Source organism: Callorhinchus milii, unplaced genomic scaffold (genome assembly GCF_018977255.1).
Source record: "Callorhinchus milii isolate IMCB2004 unplaced genomic scaffold, IMCB_Cmil_1.0 Scaffold3, whole genome shotgun sequence".
In the NCBI taxonomy this organism is placed as follows: Eukaryota; Metazoa; Chordata; class Chondrichthyes; order Chimaeriformes; family Callorhinchidae; genus Callorhinchus; species Callorhinchus milii.
Window position 1 is genome coordinate 28,642,742 of NW_024704744.1, and position 17,324 is coordinate 28,660,065.

At 41.0% G+C, this 17,324-nt stretch overlaps 1 protein-coding gene across 1 annotated transcript; it reads left to right on the forward strand.

The window, feature by feature from the left end:
- The first annotated feature begins 12,036 nt into the window (after positions 1 to 12,036).
- LOC103185003 (spermatogenesis-associated serine-rich protein 1) lies at positions 12,037 to 16,990 on the forward strand. Its single transcript, XM_007903311.2, has 4 exons — positions 12,037 to 12,183; positions 13,818 to 13,935; positions 15,971 to 16,033; positions 16,804 to 16,990. Exons 1-4 carry the CDS (start codon positions 12,138 to 12,140, stop codon positions 16,934 to 16,936), a joined length of 360 nt encoding a protein of 119 aa, XP_007901502.1. The 5' UTR covers positions 12,037 to 12,137; the 3' UTR covers positions 16,937 to 16,990.
- Positions 16,991 to 17,324: the final 334 nt, after the last annotated feature.

Below are 17,324 nucleotides of genomic sequence, written 5' to 3' on the forward strand. Positions count from 1 at the left end.
TTTGATTTAGATTTGTAAGGGTTCAACTTGAGTAAAATCTGGCTAACAATTTCCACTAAAGTTGCCATTAACCTCATGGCTGTTTGGGGAACAACGCTATGCACAGATTGGCTACTGTATTCGCCTACAAAATACATTGTCACTTCACTTTACAGTGTATCCTGTGAAGTCCTTTGGGACATCCGTGTATGAATCCCTCCAGTCCAGCTTTCTCCCATCCATAGCACCGAGACCAATCTGGTCAAAGTCACCAGTGACCTATTCGTCTACCTATGCTAGGGATCGCTCTGCTTCCTTATGTGTTGTTCAAGTGGATGTTAAAAATCTCACGGCACTATTTGAAAAGAGAAGGTCTCCCGGACTTGGCCAACAATCTCCAAAATAAAGTTGGTCACTCACTCCTTGGCTGTTTGTGAGATATCGCTGTGCACAAATTGGCTAATGCATTCACCCACCCAATCACAAAGCCCCTATATCCTGTAAAGTGCTTTGGGACAGCCTCCTGATATGAAAGGCGCTGTACCAAATGTAAGGATTATTATTTGTTGTCCTCTATCTCTCTGCTGACTTTGATACTGTTGACCACTCCATCCTTCTCCTCTGCCTTTCCTCTCAGTTCCATCTGACTGGTTTTGCCCTATCCTGGTTTGGCTCCTACTTATCCCAGCATCTCCTTTTTAACTTTCCCGGTGGCTTCTCCTTCCGCCCCCGCACAGTCACATGTGATGTTCCTCAGGGCCTTGTCACTGGTTCTCTTGTCTTCACGATCTATATGCTCCCAGACTGCAGAGATGGGGTTCAGTTCCAAATATATGCAGATTACACAAAACTCTAACTTTCTGCCTCCATCCTTGACTCTTTCACTGTTGTTCCAATCGATCCTCTGGCTGAGCTCAAACTTTTCTCCTGCTGAATGTTGATAAGACTGCAGCTGTCATGCTTGGCTGCTATCAGCACCTTCTTACCTCGGGCACTGACAGCATCAACCTTCATGGTTGCATATTTGCACCCTGCGGAGCTGGACCGGAGTCTCGATATCTTGCTTGAACCCCAACTATCATTCAAACCTTACATCCGTTCTCTCACTCGCTCAGTTTTACCCTCACCTCCACAATATTCTCCGCCTCCACTAATTCCTCTCCCTCTGGGCTGCCAAGTCACTCACCCATGTCTTTATTACATCCTGGTTTGATTATGCCAACACTCTGATTGCCAGACTCCTCATCTCTTCCCTCACAAGGCTGCAGACTAACCAGAACTCTGCAACGCAGGTCCTCTCCTACACTAGGCTCTACATCGCCCCCATTCTTGCTCGGCACTACTGGTTCCCCATCAAGAGATTAAGTTCACAATTCTCGTTCTCAAATTTAAAACCCTCCATGGTCTTCTTCCAACCTACCTTTGTGACCTCCTTCACTCTTACCGACCCAGTGTCCCCTTCACTTGGTCAACACCAACTTATTCCAACTTCCCCACTCTATCCCCCAGTATCTGCTGGCAGGCTTCAGCCACTTGGCACCTGCTTTCTGGAACTCCCATTCCCACATCCCTCCGAATTGCTCCCTCCCTCCCGACTTCCAAAACTTACCTTTTTAACCGCACTTTCAGTCATCTTTCCTTTTGTAAGAAAAGAGTTAATTTTAACTCTATATTCTCTGTATTGTCAAGTGCTTTGGGATGTCCTCCCAGCATTCACTTTGGGATGTCAGGCTCCACCACTGTTAAGCGCTCTAAGATGCTATCCTGGAGGGCGCTATATAAGTGGAAGTTGTTGTTGTTCTTGAAAGGCATTAGATGTGTAAATTGCATGTATTATGTTGTATCATTTGACTAAATAATCTAAACATCTTATGTTTTCATTTTATCTTCAAGTCTATCTTTTTGGGGGTTCAGATGGACATTAAAGATCCCATGTTATTATTTCAAAGCAGAGCAGATTGTAAAGGAGCAGACTGCTATTCCTCCCTCATCCAAATTCATCAGAAACAGATTAATTTGGCCATTCATCTCACTATCTGGGATGTATTGCAGCCACAGATTAACTGCTGCATTTTCCTACATAATAAATCACCACAACTCAAGATCACTTTGTGAAGCACTATGTAATGTTTGAATGTGGTAAGGCTATAGATCTAATGCATGTTTTAAGCCTCACATATCTGACATGTTCTTGAGATTCAAACATGTCTGGAAAGTCTGCCTGTAAGCACAGAGAGGCAAAACAAAGAAAACCACCACACCTGCGATTCAGGTATGATCCCATTCCCTTCCATAGACATGTACAGCGAAGAAGAAGGCCATTCGGCCCATGGAGCCTGCAATGCCTCTCTGTCTCTCCCCTGCCCCCATTGTTGCTATTTCAATGAAGGATTTCTGATGTCACTTGCTGTGTGTTGCCATAAGCAGGAAGCACCATTTACGTCACTTCTTACGCATCATACATGAGGTTACGTTCGATGAAGTGTAACTTTTTCCTCTCAGTTATCTGAGCTTATATTCCCTCTTCATTCCAAATTCATCCACAAATTCAAATTAAATGGCTGCTCATCCCATTTTTGGCTATGGATGGTTGCTGGCAAAGATTAATTGCCACATTTGCTCATAAAACAACATTCACTTAATTTCTGATCAAGTTTATTTTTCAAAGCTTTTCGAGAATGGTATTTTAAACAATTGCCATTGAAAATGCTATATCAATGCAAGTTGCTGTAGTTTGTATTTTAAAATAATAAAAATCCTTGCAGTTTAATGACATTTCAAAGAGGTTACTAGTGATAATACAACTGGCTATAAACCACATGAATTTCAAATTGACAGCAACCAAATGCCCAGATCAGGGTGAACCTCATTATAATAATAATAATAATCATGCTTGCATTTTATACAGCACCTTATCAGGTCGTAAAGACATCTCACAGCGTTTATCATGGATGTAAAATAATATTAATAATAATAATACTTGCATTTGATATAGCGCTTTTCACCTCTTCTAGGCGTCTCACAGCTCTTCACAGAATAGACTGTAAAGTGAATTGACTGTATATTTGTGGGTGAAATGCGGCAGCCAATTGCGCACAGCAGTGTCCCACAAACAGTCGTGGATTGAAGTGACCAATTTATTGTTTTTTTCTTGAGGGATTATTACCAGGCATGTGGAATAAGGAAACTTGCCCAAGGTTTCACCCTACTGGGAATCGAACCCAGGTCTCTCGCTTGCAAAGCGAGTGCTCTAACCACTGAGCTACAGGACAAAATGGGTTGAATATGTATTTTTGGGGCACAAGACGGCAACCAGTTTCGCACAGCAATGTCCCACAAACAGCCATTTCTGAGATTAAAGTGTTACAACGCAATGGACGGTCGAAAAATGGCCGTCTGTTTTAAAACTAATCTGTAATTTTGGTGTTGTTTCACATGCAGAAAATTTCCTGAACCACCCACTCCAAAAATAGGTGGTTCAGTGCAAATCCACAATGCAACAACTGGTTAAGGTTCTGAGCTTGGCAGATATGAACAATTTTATATAATGTGCAGAAATCTAAGGGAGGGGTCTCTAAAACTGCTAAGCATTAGGTGAAAGTCAAAACCATTGCAGGATAACTGAAAAAAAAATTCTACGCACTTTTGGTCATCTTTGGCCTCCCCACCCCAGCTTCAGGCCTCACCCCCAGCTTAGATGCCTATCAGCACTGTGAAGCGCTTTGAGATGTCCTCCAGACATGAAAGGCGCTGTATAAATGTAAATTGTACTTTATAGTTTTTAGCAACAACAAATTACATTTGTATAGTGCTTTTCACGTTGGAAAGGCGCTGGAGAGTCAGGGATTTGGACTCACATTTGGGGAATCACAGAAAAACCTGGGCATACACTCAATTTCCTTCTGGAGAACATCAAATAAATCTCCCAAGTCCAGAACTGCTGCAGGTCGGAGCATTGAAGCTTGTACAGAGCAGCCATCCATCCTGCAGGGGGAAATCAACACAGAATATAACAATTTTGGAATAATCGGTGGGAGCATTGGCAGGCTCACTTGGGAGATTTCTCTGCATTTAAAAATACCTTTGAGCAGCATTATTTTCTTTCAAAAAAATTGCTCAAACGCCAACTTTACAGCTTTACAATAAAAGCACTTTGGATAGGTCCTCCCGATGTGAAATGGGCTTTACAAATGTAATTTTGCATTGTAAAAGCAATGCACCCGGACATTTGAGCTGGTCTGTTGCTCTGACAACAGGAGACGCTATCTTCTCTCGCCCAGATTGAAACTGACAAGATCTTGCAGCAGTGAGACTGACTTTAGCAAAATCTGTTTCTGCGATCGTTACAGAAATCTCTGTGAAACTTTTAACTAGCATTCCTTCAGAGGGTGAAATATGACTGGAGCGGAGACAAGTGCAGCACAATTGAAGCACAGAAAAGGTACAATTCATTTTGCCTTCCAAAGGAAGTCAACAGAAGGAAAGCAGGTGTCAGATTGTTGGATCATATGTTGAATACTAAAGTATATAAGACTTGGTGCACTTCACTAAAAGGCAGTGCTATCTTACGTCTCTAGTATTGTATTGTAGATGGTGGAGTTTTCATACTCCCTCCTGGTGCAAATTTATAATTTGTCCACTTACACAGATACACAGATACCAGTACATCTGCCCCCCCACCCACCCTCTCCCCACCCCCCCCCCCCCCCCACACACACACACACCAGCTTCAGAGATAAATGCTTTTACTGTATGTTCATTCATCAAAGTAACTGATAGAGGGATTCATTACTGCTGTTTGTTTCATTCTTTCTTCCATCACTTAGCAACCATCTCCAGTCAAAAAACAGACTGTTGATTTCATTTCACAATGAATTTGGAGGCTGTCTGTTGTGAAAATGTGTGCTATGCTGGCCTATTTTTAATTAAAACTTTTACTGTTAAATTTAGCAAATATTGCAGACTTTCATCTTCCTGTGCCCACATCCCTTGGCTGCCACCCCCAGCTCAGCCTGCAGTGTTAAGGAAGCACTTTATGTCCTCCTGACATGAAAGGCGCAATATAAATGTAAATTGCATTGTATTATTGTATATTTTCTCAATGCCATATCTGTTATCACAATATTTGGAGTGTTTGAAAGATCTCAGAGTGGATTCAAAGTGCAAATGGTAATATCTAACGAGACGCTAGGAGAGGTCAATTATAACTATACAGACATATTCATTTTTACTCATTTAAAGTTTTATTTTGCAAAATATCTACCATTGAAGAGTTGTGTGGAGTATACGGTATTTGACTATTTGGTGTGAATGCCCTTTAGCAGGCTGTGACGGTGTGTCTACACCACAGTATTTGTTTAGTCTCTATGTGGTACAGGCTGTTTGTCTTTTCTGAGAAACACTGGCAAAATATACAGTCAATTCACTCTACAGTATATTCTGTGAAGCGCTTTGAGACATCTCGAAGATGTGACAAGGCGTTATATCAAATGTAAGGATTGTTATATTGTTATTATTAATGCTCAGGATTTATAGGGATGTACCCGTTTCCACAGCCCCTGAGAGACGTCACTTTTCTCACCACCTGTTGGAGAGCAGTGAGAAATGGCTAATTCATAAGCCACAGGGCAGGCTCTACATACCACACAGATATGGAGAGGAATTAGATTACAGGCCTCAAGTACAACACGTGGAGCCACACTACTCTGAGTAAGTCACTGGATTACTGATGTCAACCAGTCAAGTAAAAAACAAATGACTTAAAATAATTGGCAGTGGTGGCCAATCGTTTGGTCTGCCAACAAAAGACATTTTCTTGCTTGAATATTTCTTGATTTGTGCCATAAATAAAGAAATATTCAACCAAGAAAAAACTGGAAACATACTACAAATTGAACACAGACTTATCTAGACTAATGCAATGTTTGGGGTGGTGGGTGGGGCGGGGGGACTTCTTGACAGCCCTGCAGGCCTGAAGTAATTCAAATTACTTGCAACCAGACGTAAGTATTGCAACATAGCTTTCAAACTTTGTTCAGAATTGTGAGGTGGGCCTGGATGATCAGCAATACCTCAGGATAAAAGTGGCTCCTGTTACTCCAGTGTTGAGTGTTGCCAGACTGCACTGGCTGCCTATCCCAGAGAGGATCGATTTCAAGATCCTCACCCTTGTATTCAAGTCTCTGCACTCCTCCGCACCCCCCTACCTCTCTGACCTCCTCTCTCCTCAAAACAGTACCCGTTGCCTTTGTTCCTCCGGGTCTGGCCTCCTCCTCATCCCCCGAGTCCTCCGCTCCAGCCACTATGCCCCGAGGCTCTGAAACTGCCTTCCTCACTCCCTTCATCTCGCTCCCTCCCTTCCAATTTTCAGGTCTCTGCTGAAGACCTTTCTTTTCGACCGCGCCTTTGGTCACCTTCCTCCCCCTCCCCCTGGCTCAGTCCCGGGATCCATTACTGTAAAGCGCTCTGAGACGCTATCCGGCGTGGAGGGCGCTATATAAATCCAAGTTGTTGTTGTTGAGTGATAGTGTTAGCTAATGATGGGACAAAGATTTATTTTATAAAGCTATATATATTTGTTTTCTCATACCTCCAAAAAACCAACCCTTTCATACACTGTGCGGTTTTGGTAGGTTGAAATCCAATAATATTCCAACACATGGTCTGGAGTCCCCATGTCTTAGCTCCTGCCAACCTGAGCTCCTTCTCCCCTACCCCCTTACTTGGCATAAGTCAGTCCCTTCATTGTAAAGCACTCTGACGCTATAGTCTATGTGAAGGCACTATGTAATACAAAATTGTTGTAATACTTTCTGCGATTAGGTGTGCAGGATGTGTTCCTCCATGAAGAGAATGCTCTCACCATTCCAGACAAATAGACATTTCCATACATATGTCTAACCCTCAGTAGTTTGCTTTGGACACTCTTAAGTATGGCGATGAGTTTCAGTATGTATCAGACACCCACCTGACAAAAAATCAACAGTTTGACCATTTCATTTTCTCTTAAAATATGTTCTCAAACGATGATTTCAACAGTTATATTTCTATGTTTATAAATGAAGAATTCTTTGCCCTCTCTGTTTCACTTTATCCATGTCATCACTAGGTAATAAACTCATGCAGAAAAACAGTGCTCTGTTTCACACACATCAAATTCACAATGAATTCGGGCCCCTTGTGTCATAACAATTCTACTCCCCCATTGTGCTCCACATTGAATCTTCAGAGAGGTTGACCAGTGTGAAAAGAAGCACGGTAAACAGACAACATAAAGTCTATTTCCACACATGGCTGAACTTGTGGCATCTTCCAGCAACACTGCATTCATGTATGAGTTGTTGATGAATTCACCAGAGGAAGTTCCAACCAACAGCTCTAAACAATAACTGGTCTACCAGACTGAGACCGGTACATTTGTTACAGTCCAGTGGGAGTGTGAATGTATTCTATGTCCAATTTATGCTTTGTGAACTATGCCTATAAGCACAACCTTTTACAAACCATCAGAAATAACTCAAAGATGACTTTACTGCTTCCACCCCAGAACTGGAAGAGCAGAGAGTATGGACAGGAGAATAGGGTTCACATTTTTGTAGTGTTTCAAATTTCCAGTGGAAATTTTCTGCTATATCTTGATGGGGGTGGTGGTGGGGGGTGAGGGGGGGTTGGGGCTTACTGATGAGGGTACTAGTGTTTAGAATGATGGTCTTGTTCCATAACAGAACTGTTGGTGGGATAGAGGAACAGGTGGTAGGCCAGAATTAGATGTTTAAATAGGCCTTCTTCATCCAAACAAATCTTGTGAGGTTTAAGTGATGATTTATTATAAAATTAACAATTGCATTTTGAAAAAAAAGTACTTTTTACATTAGGAGGACATCTCAGAACACTTCACCGGATTCATTGTAAAGTGTAGTGTCTGTGTATTTTTGATGGTGAACTTTATTTGCAAAGGGCAGCAAAGAATGTTACTTGTCTTTTTTTGTCAGCTGAATGTCTGATACATTTGGAAACCCATCATCGTGCTTAAAAGTATCCAAACCAAACTGATAATTCCATGCATCCCACTTACGCACAGAAATTCCAGAGATAGATTGTTCGACTAGAATGTTATTTGTAAAGGGCAACAGACCAGGGTTGAATAGTAGTGATGTGGAGATCACAGAATATTACAATGTACAATTACATTTATATAGCGCCTTCCACATCAAGAGGACATCATAAAGCAATTGATTTGCTGGGCTACCTTACCTAAAATGCTTCAGTCATCTTATGCACTGGTTGAGTTAGTTGGATCGAGCAATGAGGGAGATTGATATGCTTCACATGTATTTTGTCTCCTTTTCTTTGCCTGTTTGTAGCTGTGGTCCTGATTGGAGCTCGAGACTGCGCTGGATCCCAGAGCCTCGCTACTCGGATGCTCCATATCCTGCTATTAAAGCAATTACATTTCCTGAGGAATTTCGACTGATGAGACATTTTCCTAGTAAGTCACTTATTTTAAGCTTTGACAATTGCTTTTCTGAAATGCTCACTGTTCCATGTTCTCAAGTAATAATATATAGGGTGAAAATGCAACTTGTGATGTGATAGTTATCATACTGCCAAAATGTTTTGTTCTTTTAAGTACAATTGGACATTCACTTCATGGTTGTTTGTGCAAAATTGTTGTTTGCAAATTGGTGGGTTCGCCTACAAATAGACAGTCACTACATAATAAAATCCTGTGAGGTATTTCAACGATGATAAGGTGCTGTATCAAATGCAAAGATTATTATTTCTTTTTTATTTGGTTGGTAATCCATTGAATTTTCCCATATTCTCCCCCACCCTCCACATACACACATACATCTCACCCAGGCTTAAAGGATCCGAGAGAGACTTTGGGCCTTTGTAAGTCCTATTTTATAGTTACCGCTTTGAACTACGACTTTTGGGCAGGTTCCTGGGCACTCTGGCCACTGAGCCTCCCTTGAGATTTTTGCAGTAAGCAGAGTGAGCTTTCTCCTTCACCATGATCTCTGTTCTGCACCTTCGCAGCACGGCTGGACTATTCTAACGCTCTCCTCGCCAGTCTCCCATCCACTACCATCCATAAAATCCAAATCATTCAGAACTCTGCCGCTCTCATTCTCACCCGTACCAAACTCCACTCCCCGATTACCCCAGTCCTTGCCAGACTGCACTGGCCCCTATCCCAGAGAGTATCTATTCCTGAAGACCGTCCAGGAGTGTGAACCCATGGGTGTTCCTGGCTTTGGCAGAAGGATTGGGTACGAAAACCGATTCCAAAAGTCAAGACAATGCTTTGGTTCCTTTTTTTATGACCTTCCTTTACATTGTGATGTCGCCGCGTGGAAATGTGAGATTCTTCTCCTAGAATCTCCTCGCTCTCACGTCTAATGAATGTCTAATGCTCATTTGAAGAGAAAAGGGGTAATGAAGATCCAATCAAGGTAAGTTTTGTTGTAAATATACTCTATGGAGGGCCTGTTGGGAATTGGAAGTGGCCATTGAGTGCAAGGCCCTGCAGGCCAGAGAGTTGCAAGTTCATATCTATTGTCTATCCTCAATTATGGAGTCTCAATTGAGACAACAACTGGTAACAGCACTATAATTGGCTTCAGTGCATCTGGATTAGAATGGAGAAAATCAACCTGGGTTCCTGACTACTCTCTGATGGCCCCTGCTGAAAAATGTGTGTCTGTATATGAGGATTTTGGGTGAGGGCAAGATTAGATTTAGTTAAGAAGCTCCCTATCCACAGTTGAAGAGTTTGCTAACCCTCACTATCAGTGCTCACACTTGAATAATGACCGTGTGCGTGAGGTACCAGAATATTACTGACATCTGGTCCAATGAAAGGGAAAAGAGTGAAACAACTTCAGGAGAGGAGGATGGAGGGAGAAATGTTATGTAAAATAGTCTTTCCCAGAATCTTTTGTAATTCGTGCACAATTTAGGTGCCAAGTTTAAGCCCCAGCTTTCATTTCTACCCCACATCTGTTCCCTGATCAGACCAACTTTTATCCACCTCCGTCACATTGCCCACCTCTGTCGGTACCTTACAATAAAAGCAGCCGAGACCTTCGTCCACACCTTCCCAGCTGGACTATTCCAATGTTCTCCTTGCTGGTCTCTCCCTAGCTCCACAATACACAAAATTCAACAAATTCAGAACTCCGCCGCCCAGATTCTCACCTGCACAAAACCTGTACCCCCATCACACTAGTCCTTGCCAGACTCCACCAGCTCACAATTACTGAATGGATCGATTTCAAGATCCTCTCGCTCGTTTTCAAATCCCTTCATGCCCTTGCACGTCCCTACCTATCTAATTTGCTTACCTCCCACTACTCCACCCGATGCCTCCAATTCAGCTGGCTCAGCCACTATGCCCCGAAACTCTGGACCTCTCTCACTCAATCCCTCTGCCTTGCCCCCTCCCTCCCCACTTTCCAATCCCACCTAAAGACCTTCCTTTTTGATCACGCTTACAGTTACCTCTCCCCTTCCTCACCCACTGGCTCAGTGCTAAAGTCCACCACTATCAGGAGCTCTGGGACACTATCCCACTTGAAGGACACTAAATAAATGCAAGGCATTTTTGTTCTTGTATTTTATATAATGGAAACAGAGAATATGTGAATGCCTGTATTAATGTAGACAAGTAATTTGATCATGTATTTTTCCAGGTAACTCTAAGACTAGCTGTATTCAATTTCCTCAGGGTAAATCCCCAAACAATTTATCTTTTGTAAAAATATTTTCATACCTGGGAGGAGAAATCATTAATATTTTGCACTTCTTGGCAGCAAGTTGTGACATGTGACAAGGCTGCAGAGCTTGAAGAGAGATGCTCAGATGTTTTAAGTAGGGTCTCTTCCCCCAGCGATCATTTATTGCAGGAACATGTATTGGGTTACATGGGGGTTAGTTTCTCTCCTTTTCTATTTATTTTTTAAATTGGTTTTCTGTTTGTAAGATCAGAAAGTCAAGTGCATTCATTGAAAAAAGTATTGGACAATTTTTTTTTATTTGTGTGGTAATGTATGTTGCAATGATATATATAACTTGCATTAAAGCATATTATTGGGCTCTTGCACCAATATAACCTCTGAATTGAAATTGGGTTCCATCAATTTTTAGTGATAGCACTGTTATCATGGGCATCACTTCAAAATGCCAAATTGAATGAGAGCAAGGAGCAAAGAAAGTGTAGGAAATGATCTGTCATTTGCCATATCTAAGCAGCGAGATAGCAAATAGTTTGCTGGCTACCTTACCTAATCAGCTGAATTCAAATCATTAATAATCATGCTTATGATGTAAGGTGGCCTGATCACATCTGGACTGGTTATTGGACTATAAAGGAGGGTGTTCAAGATCTAGAGGCAGTACACAGTAGAGCATTCAGACTGAGCCATAGTTTTGGGGATGAGTTGTGAAGAATAACTAAGTCAGATAAGACTCTTTAGTCTTGGAAAGAGCAGATCATATATAAGCAAATACGATGATTAGTGGGATGGCCCTGGCTTGGTGTGAAGGGAAAGTAAGCCTGGAATAATAATATCAGCTATGTCATGAACAACAACAACTTGCATTTAAATTTTTAAAAAGCACCCTACGTGAAGGGGCGGGTCGTGGAGCACTTAATAATTGAATAGTTTGGCAACGCACTGGGAGAAAGGGAAAGAGATGGTAGGCATGGTCGATGAGTAAAATCTTCAAGTATGATGTAAAACGAGCAAAGAGGGGGCAAGGAATTAAGGAAAGGAATTCCAGAGGATCAGGGCATCGAGGCAATAAGACAAGAGGAGACAAGTTCAAGGTTTTAAAAGACCACGTTTAAGACACAAACTGTTTTGTCACACAGAGTGTAAGCAATAGTTAAAACAGTTTATTACAAGCACAGCTGCACTTATGTAAGAAGCATAGGAGGACAGTAAGGTTGATATTCCGGAAGGATGAGATCAAATGGGCCCAAGGGGTTTCTTCATTTGAACATCACATGATCTGAAAAAGCATCCGTTCTCCTGTTTCTAACAGTGGCGAACAGAGATTCAATCAAGGAATGGAGCTTTGAGTATCCATTGGCAAATAAATTGGGAAAGCAGTGTTTCATTGATGGTGTGTACCTCACTAACAAGAGCAAAATGACCGAGATCACGCTAGCCATGATGTTAGGAAGGAAAAGACTTGGTAAGTTCCTTCATTCCTCTGGATGATAATAGTTCCTATCTCAAGCTAATAAAGCTGTATTTGGAGGCACCCATCATTATGTCCCACTGAGTGGCCGAGTGTTCAAGTTGCACTAACTATCTTGAAGAGTAGGCCATTTAGTGAGACATGATAATGGGTACCCACAAGTTCAATATTATGACTCTGGACAGCTTGATAGGCGACCTTAAGGTATTGACTGGAAGATACAAGGGGCATTAATAATTAAAACAGGTTATCTGCCCTAATTGTTCATTCATGTTTGTCTTGGGGTTATGGTGGACACCAATATTTGCTTGCACACTGCCCGTTTAAGATTATGATGAGAAGAAATGAAGAGCACTCTGGTCATTCTTGTATCTGTTCAGTAACAGTAACATCACAAGGTTCACTTGGCTGCCATTTTCCTTTTGGAGGTCTGAAAATGAACCAGCTTCCAAAGTAAGACTGAATTTAAGAATTCTCCACATTTTTGCACAATCTTAAATTTTAAGCAAAAATGGGCCTTAAATGCTAAGACTAGGTGGAATCTGAAATAAGGTTATTTCTTTATAATTCCAAGCACACATGCAGCTGTGTTATTTATACCAACATGCATTGCAACTTACTATATCTGCGGCAAGATTTGTTTTCATAGCATTCATAAAATCATAGAATCTTACAGCACAGAAGAAGGCCATTCAGCCCATTGTGCCTGTGCCGGCTCCTTGAAAGAGCTATCCAATTAATCCCACTCCCCATAACCTTGCAATTTTTTTCCTTTTCAAGTATATATCTAACTCCCTTTTGAAAGTTATTATTGAATCTGCTTCCACCACCCTTTCAGGCAGTGCATTCCAGATTGTAACAACTTGCTGCATAAAAAAAACCTTCTTACCTCCCCTCTGGTTCTTTTACCAATTATCTTAAATCTGTGTCCTCTGCTTACCAACCCATCTGCCAGTGGAAGCAGTTTCTCCTTATTTACTCTATCAAAACTCATCATAATTTTGACCACCTGCATTAAAACTCTACGTAGAACAATCCTGACAAGAGAACAGCTTCTCTGGTCTCTCCACATAACTAAACTCCCTCATCCCTGTTATTATTCTGCTAATTCTCCTTGCACCCTCTCCAGTACCTTTTAAACTGATGAATGTCGTAACTGACATTCAGCTAAGGATGCCCCATTCAATTGGTGCAAGAAGACATCCTTAGTTAAAGGTTATACTTGTGATACAATCAGGAGCTCGCTTGCGGGTGAATACATATTGCTCTCATTGTTATCTGATTACCATAATAATAATAATAATAATCCTTGCATTTGATATAGCGCTTTTCACGTCAGGAGGACGTCCCAAAGCGCTTCACAGAACATACTGTAAAGTGAATTGACTGTATATTTGTGGGCGAACGCGGCAGCCAATTGCGCACAGCAATGTCCCACAAACAGCCGTAGATTGAAAATTATTAATTTATTATTGTTTTGGGTTTTGGAGGGATTATTAATGTGAATCATTCAATTACATTATAACAATATTGATATCTGGACATTTCATACAGCAACATGTTTGTACATAGCAGAAGGATTCGAGGTGAGAAGACTAATTTGGCTTTTCTGTGATTGCACTACACAGTCATTGATTGCAGGAATGGGATCCCTGAGTCTACTCCAGGTGACAAGGCCTTTTATACTCCAGAATATAGCCCCGACTTCCACAAACTGAGTTCAGCTAGAACTCTGAATCACTTTGGGTTTGTTATTATTTCCTTTTAACTGAATAACTTGCTATCTGTTTATCCAATGTATAATTTCAAGAGAAACTACAATATCTGGTTTCAATGTATCTGTCAGACATGAATATTTTATTGTGCATGAATGGTAAATATGTAATGGAAAACATAAAATAGTGGGATCCGGATGTACCACTAAAATGCAATAGAAGGCCAAGGAATATTTGAGACGTGCTGAATTTCTACGCAGGACCAAAACATAGTTAAATCAGAAACTCAATAATATTTGGTATATATAAAATGATGAAAGGCATCCAATTATTGTGTCTGGATATGTTCTTATTGTATAAAATGCAAAGTAAAATGTTGACAATGAATCATTTATATTTTGTTCTCTAACATTGTGGAATGTTCTGCTTCAATATTTAATTCACACTCTTAAAATATTAATCTGTGGGTGCTCAGTTTGGAAGTCTGATCTACTATTTTATGTTCCTGTAGCATCAATAAACACAGGGCTGAGCCTCCTACAGCTTTGCAGAAGATGTATTATTTATCTTAGTTAAAGAGTTCTGCTTCATAAATTTTAGCATTCATTTTGCATTATGGAGATAAACAGCCAAAGAATTACCTCATATTATTCAAGGAGTTATATTGTGTTTGGGATCTTATCTGATTAATTTGTATGTGGAAGTACAACAACTACTTTGTCATTGAGGTTATGGTTTTATGATAGAGGTTACATTTATTTGGGACACATTTTACTTCCCAAAGCACTTCCTCCAGGTGCAAGGTGACATTTATATTGCCATTTTTCAAACAAGACTCCCCTCACCTCCATTCACTTAACTGTTCACAACAACATTCACAACAAATTTACATTTACAGTATTTTTATATTTTTCCTATTTTGATGTGTCTTTTTGAGGCTGAAGAGCCCTCCTTTATCTAATGTTTTGCATAGCTCAGCCATTTAACTATTTTTACATAGAATTACGTACATAGAATATACAGCACAGAAACAGGCCATTCGACCCAACTGGTCTATGCTGGTGTTTATGCTCCACATGAGCCTCCTCCTGCCCTTCCTCAGCTAAGCCTACCAGCATAACCTTCTATTCCTTTCTCCCTCAAGTAGTTAACTAGCTTTCCCTTAAATAATAATAATAATAGTTATAATAATAATAATCCTTGTATTTGATATAGCGCTTTTTGCATCTTTTAGACGTCTCAAAGTGCTTCACAGAATATACTGTAAAGTGAATTGATCGTGTATTTGTGGGCGAAATGTGGCAGCCAATTGCGCACAGCAGTGTCCCATAAACAGTCGTGGATTGAAAATGACCAATTTATTATTGTTTTGGAGGGATTATTATCAGGCGTGTGGAGTAAGGAAACTTCCCCAAGGTTTTGCCCTGCCTTGTGTGGTGCACATCCACAGATATGAAGAGACATCAAGGGACCATGTTGCAAGGATGGTCAAGATGCATTAAATTAAATTAAATGTATCAAAATACATCTATGCTATTCACCTAAACTACTCCTTCTTGAGAAGAGATCAGCAGAATCCCTTGAGCTAGGCTGGCTGCAAGGTAATGTGCTTGAAACACAATATTGGAATCAGGTCAACTTTCTGGAGCAGTCTGGTTTCTGAGCCAGGTGGGTCCTGAGCAATGTTGGTGACAGATCATCCAGCCTGGCCCATTGACAGGACTTGAAGGAGCAGAGATTTTTCATGCTCAGCTCCTATTAACTCTGTGAGCTAAAGCACTGACAGGTAGGGTGGTCCTAACTGGACAAGCAGAAGGAAGCTTGCCTAAGCTTTGTTCTTTGCCAATCTGTGTCTATTGCTCTTTGAAATAAGGTGAACGGTGTGTGTCCCTCCAGGGAGAGAGTTTACATTGCATTCCAGACACAGGGAAATTTCCATGTTGCTGGATAGCATAATTCCTATATATTTGACCATAAAACTACTGCTTGAGTATTATTCTAGTTGATAATATGAAATTAAGTTTGCCTGATCATGCAATAACATTTTAATGTTTTCTACTTCTTAGAATATCACGCAGATTGAAAAAGATTACTACTGTTACCCTCCAGAAAAAACCTGGAGTCCCAAGGTGAGTGGTAAATTAAAATTTTAGCACAAGGTGCAAATAATATATGGATATCCATTACCTGCCCCCACTACCTCTCTCCCGAGCTGCCAAAACTCTCATTCACACATTCGCCATGTCCACGCTAAACTATTCAAACGCCCTGCTACCCAGGCTCCCCACTTCCTTTCCACACAAGCTGCAGACTATCCAGAATGCTGCAGCCTATGCACAATGCCTATCAGACCCACCCTCGCTTGGCTTTACTGACTCCCCAGTAGCTCCCTTTGCTCAGTGAACTCGTTCCCTATCTGTTCCCACCACCCTGGGGACTTTCGGCCATTCTGCCCCTGCTCTCTGGAATTCCATCCCATAGTCCCTCAGACTTGCTTGCTCTTTCCCTCTTTCAAGGCCCGACTCAAAATGTGCGTCTTTGACCGTGCCTTCAGTCATCATTCCCCATCCCACCCCACTCGGCTCCCATGCTCAGCTCATCCAACATTGTGAACACTTTGAGATGTCCTCCCAACGTGAGAGGTGCTATATAAATTGTATTGCATTGTATAAATGTAGTCTATGGTATTCCTAAGAACCTGGAATCTATCCGTTCATTCTCAAATACTGCTCTGCTGTGGTAGCAAATATACAGATAATGATCAAATAACAATAGGTCAGATTATTACAAACTGCAAAATGCATAAATCATGTTGATCTACCAAAGGGTTACTCATAATTAGATATAATATTGTCAGGTGTTTGATATTTCATTGAATTTTATTTGTTTGTTTTGCCAGTATACCATACAGTGTCAAATGGAAAATGCATCAGCTGGAGGAGGAGAAGCTTTCAGTAATAAATTTGGAACAGTGGAAGCCAGCACCTCCACTGGTTTTCACCAAGAGAACCAGAGAAAGTGAAAACCTATAAACCCAAAGTTGTTTTTGCCAGATTTAATTGAAACTATTTGTATATGGCTCTTCACTCGTGAGATCACATGAATCCAGTTCGCCATTCACATTGACTAATGTCAAAATTCCAGTGAAAAGGGAACTGTTTAGGAGAGAATTGCATTTTCCAACTACTCTCTGTGTAAAGATTTTTTGTGTTTATCTTGAATTTGTACTGTCTTGTTATTGACTCAGCAATCCTCTGTTGCTGTTTACCCTTTCATAACCCCACTTCATAACCTTGAATTGCTCTAGCAGGTCACGCCTTAACCTTTTCAGCTCTAGTGGAAAAAAGCCTGGATCTATCTGGCCTCTTTTCATAACTGCAACTCCTCACCCCAACAATGTGTCACAAGAATCTCAAAGAT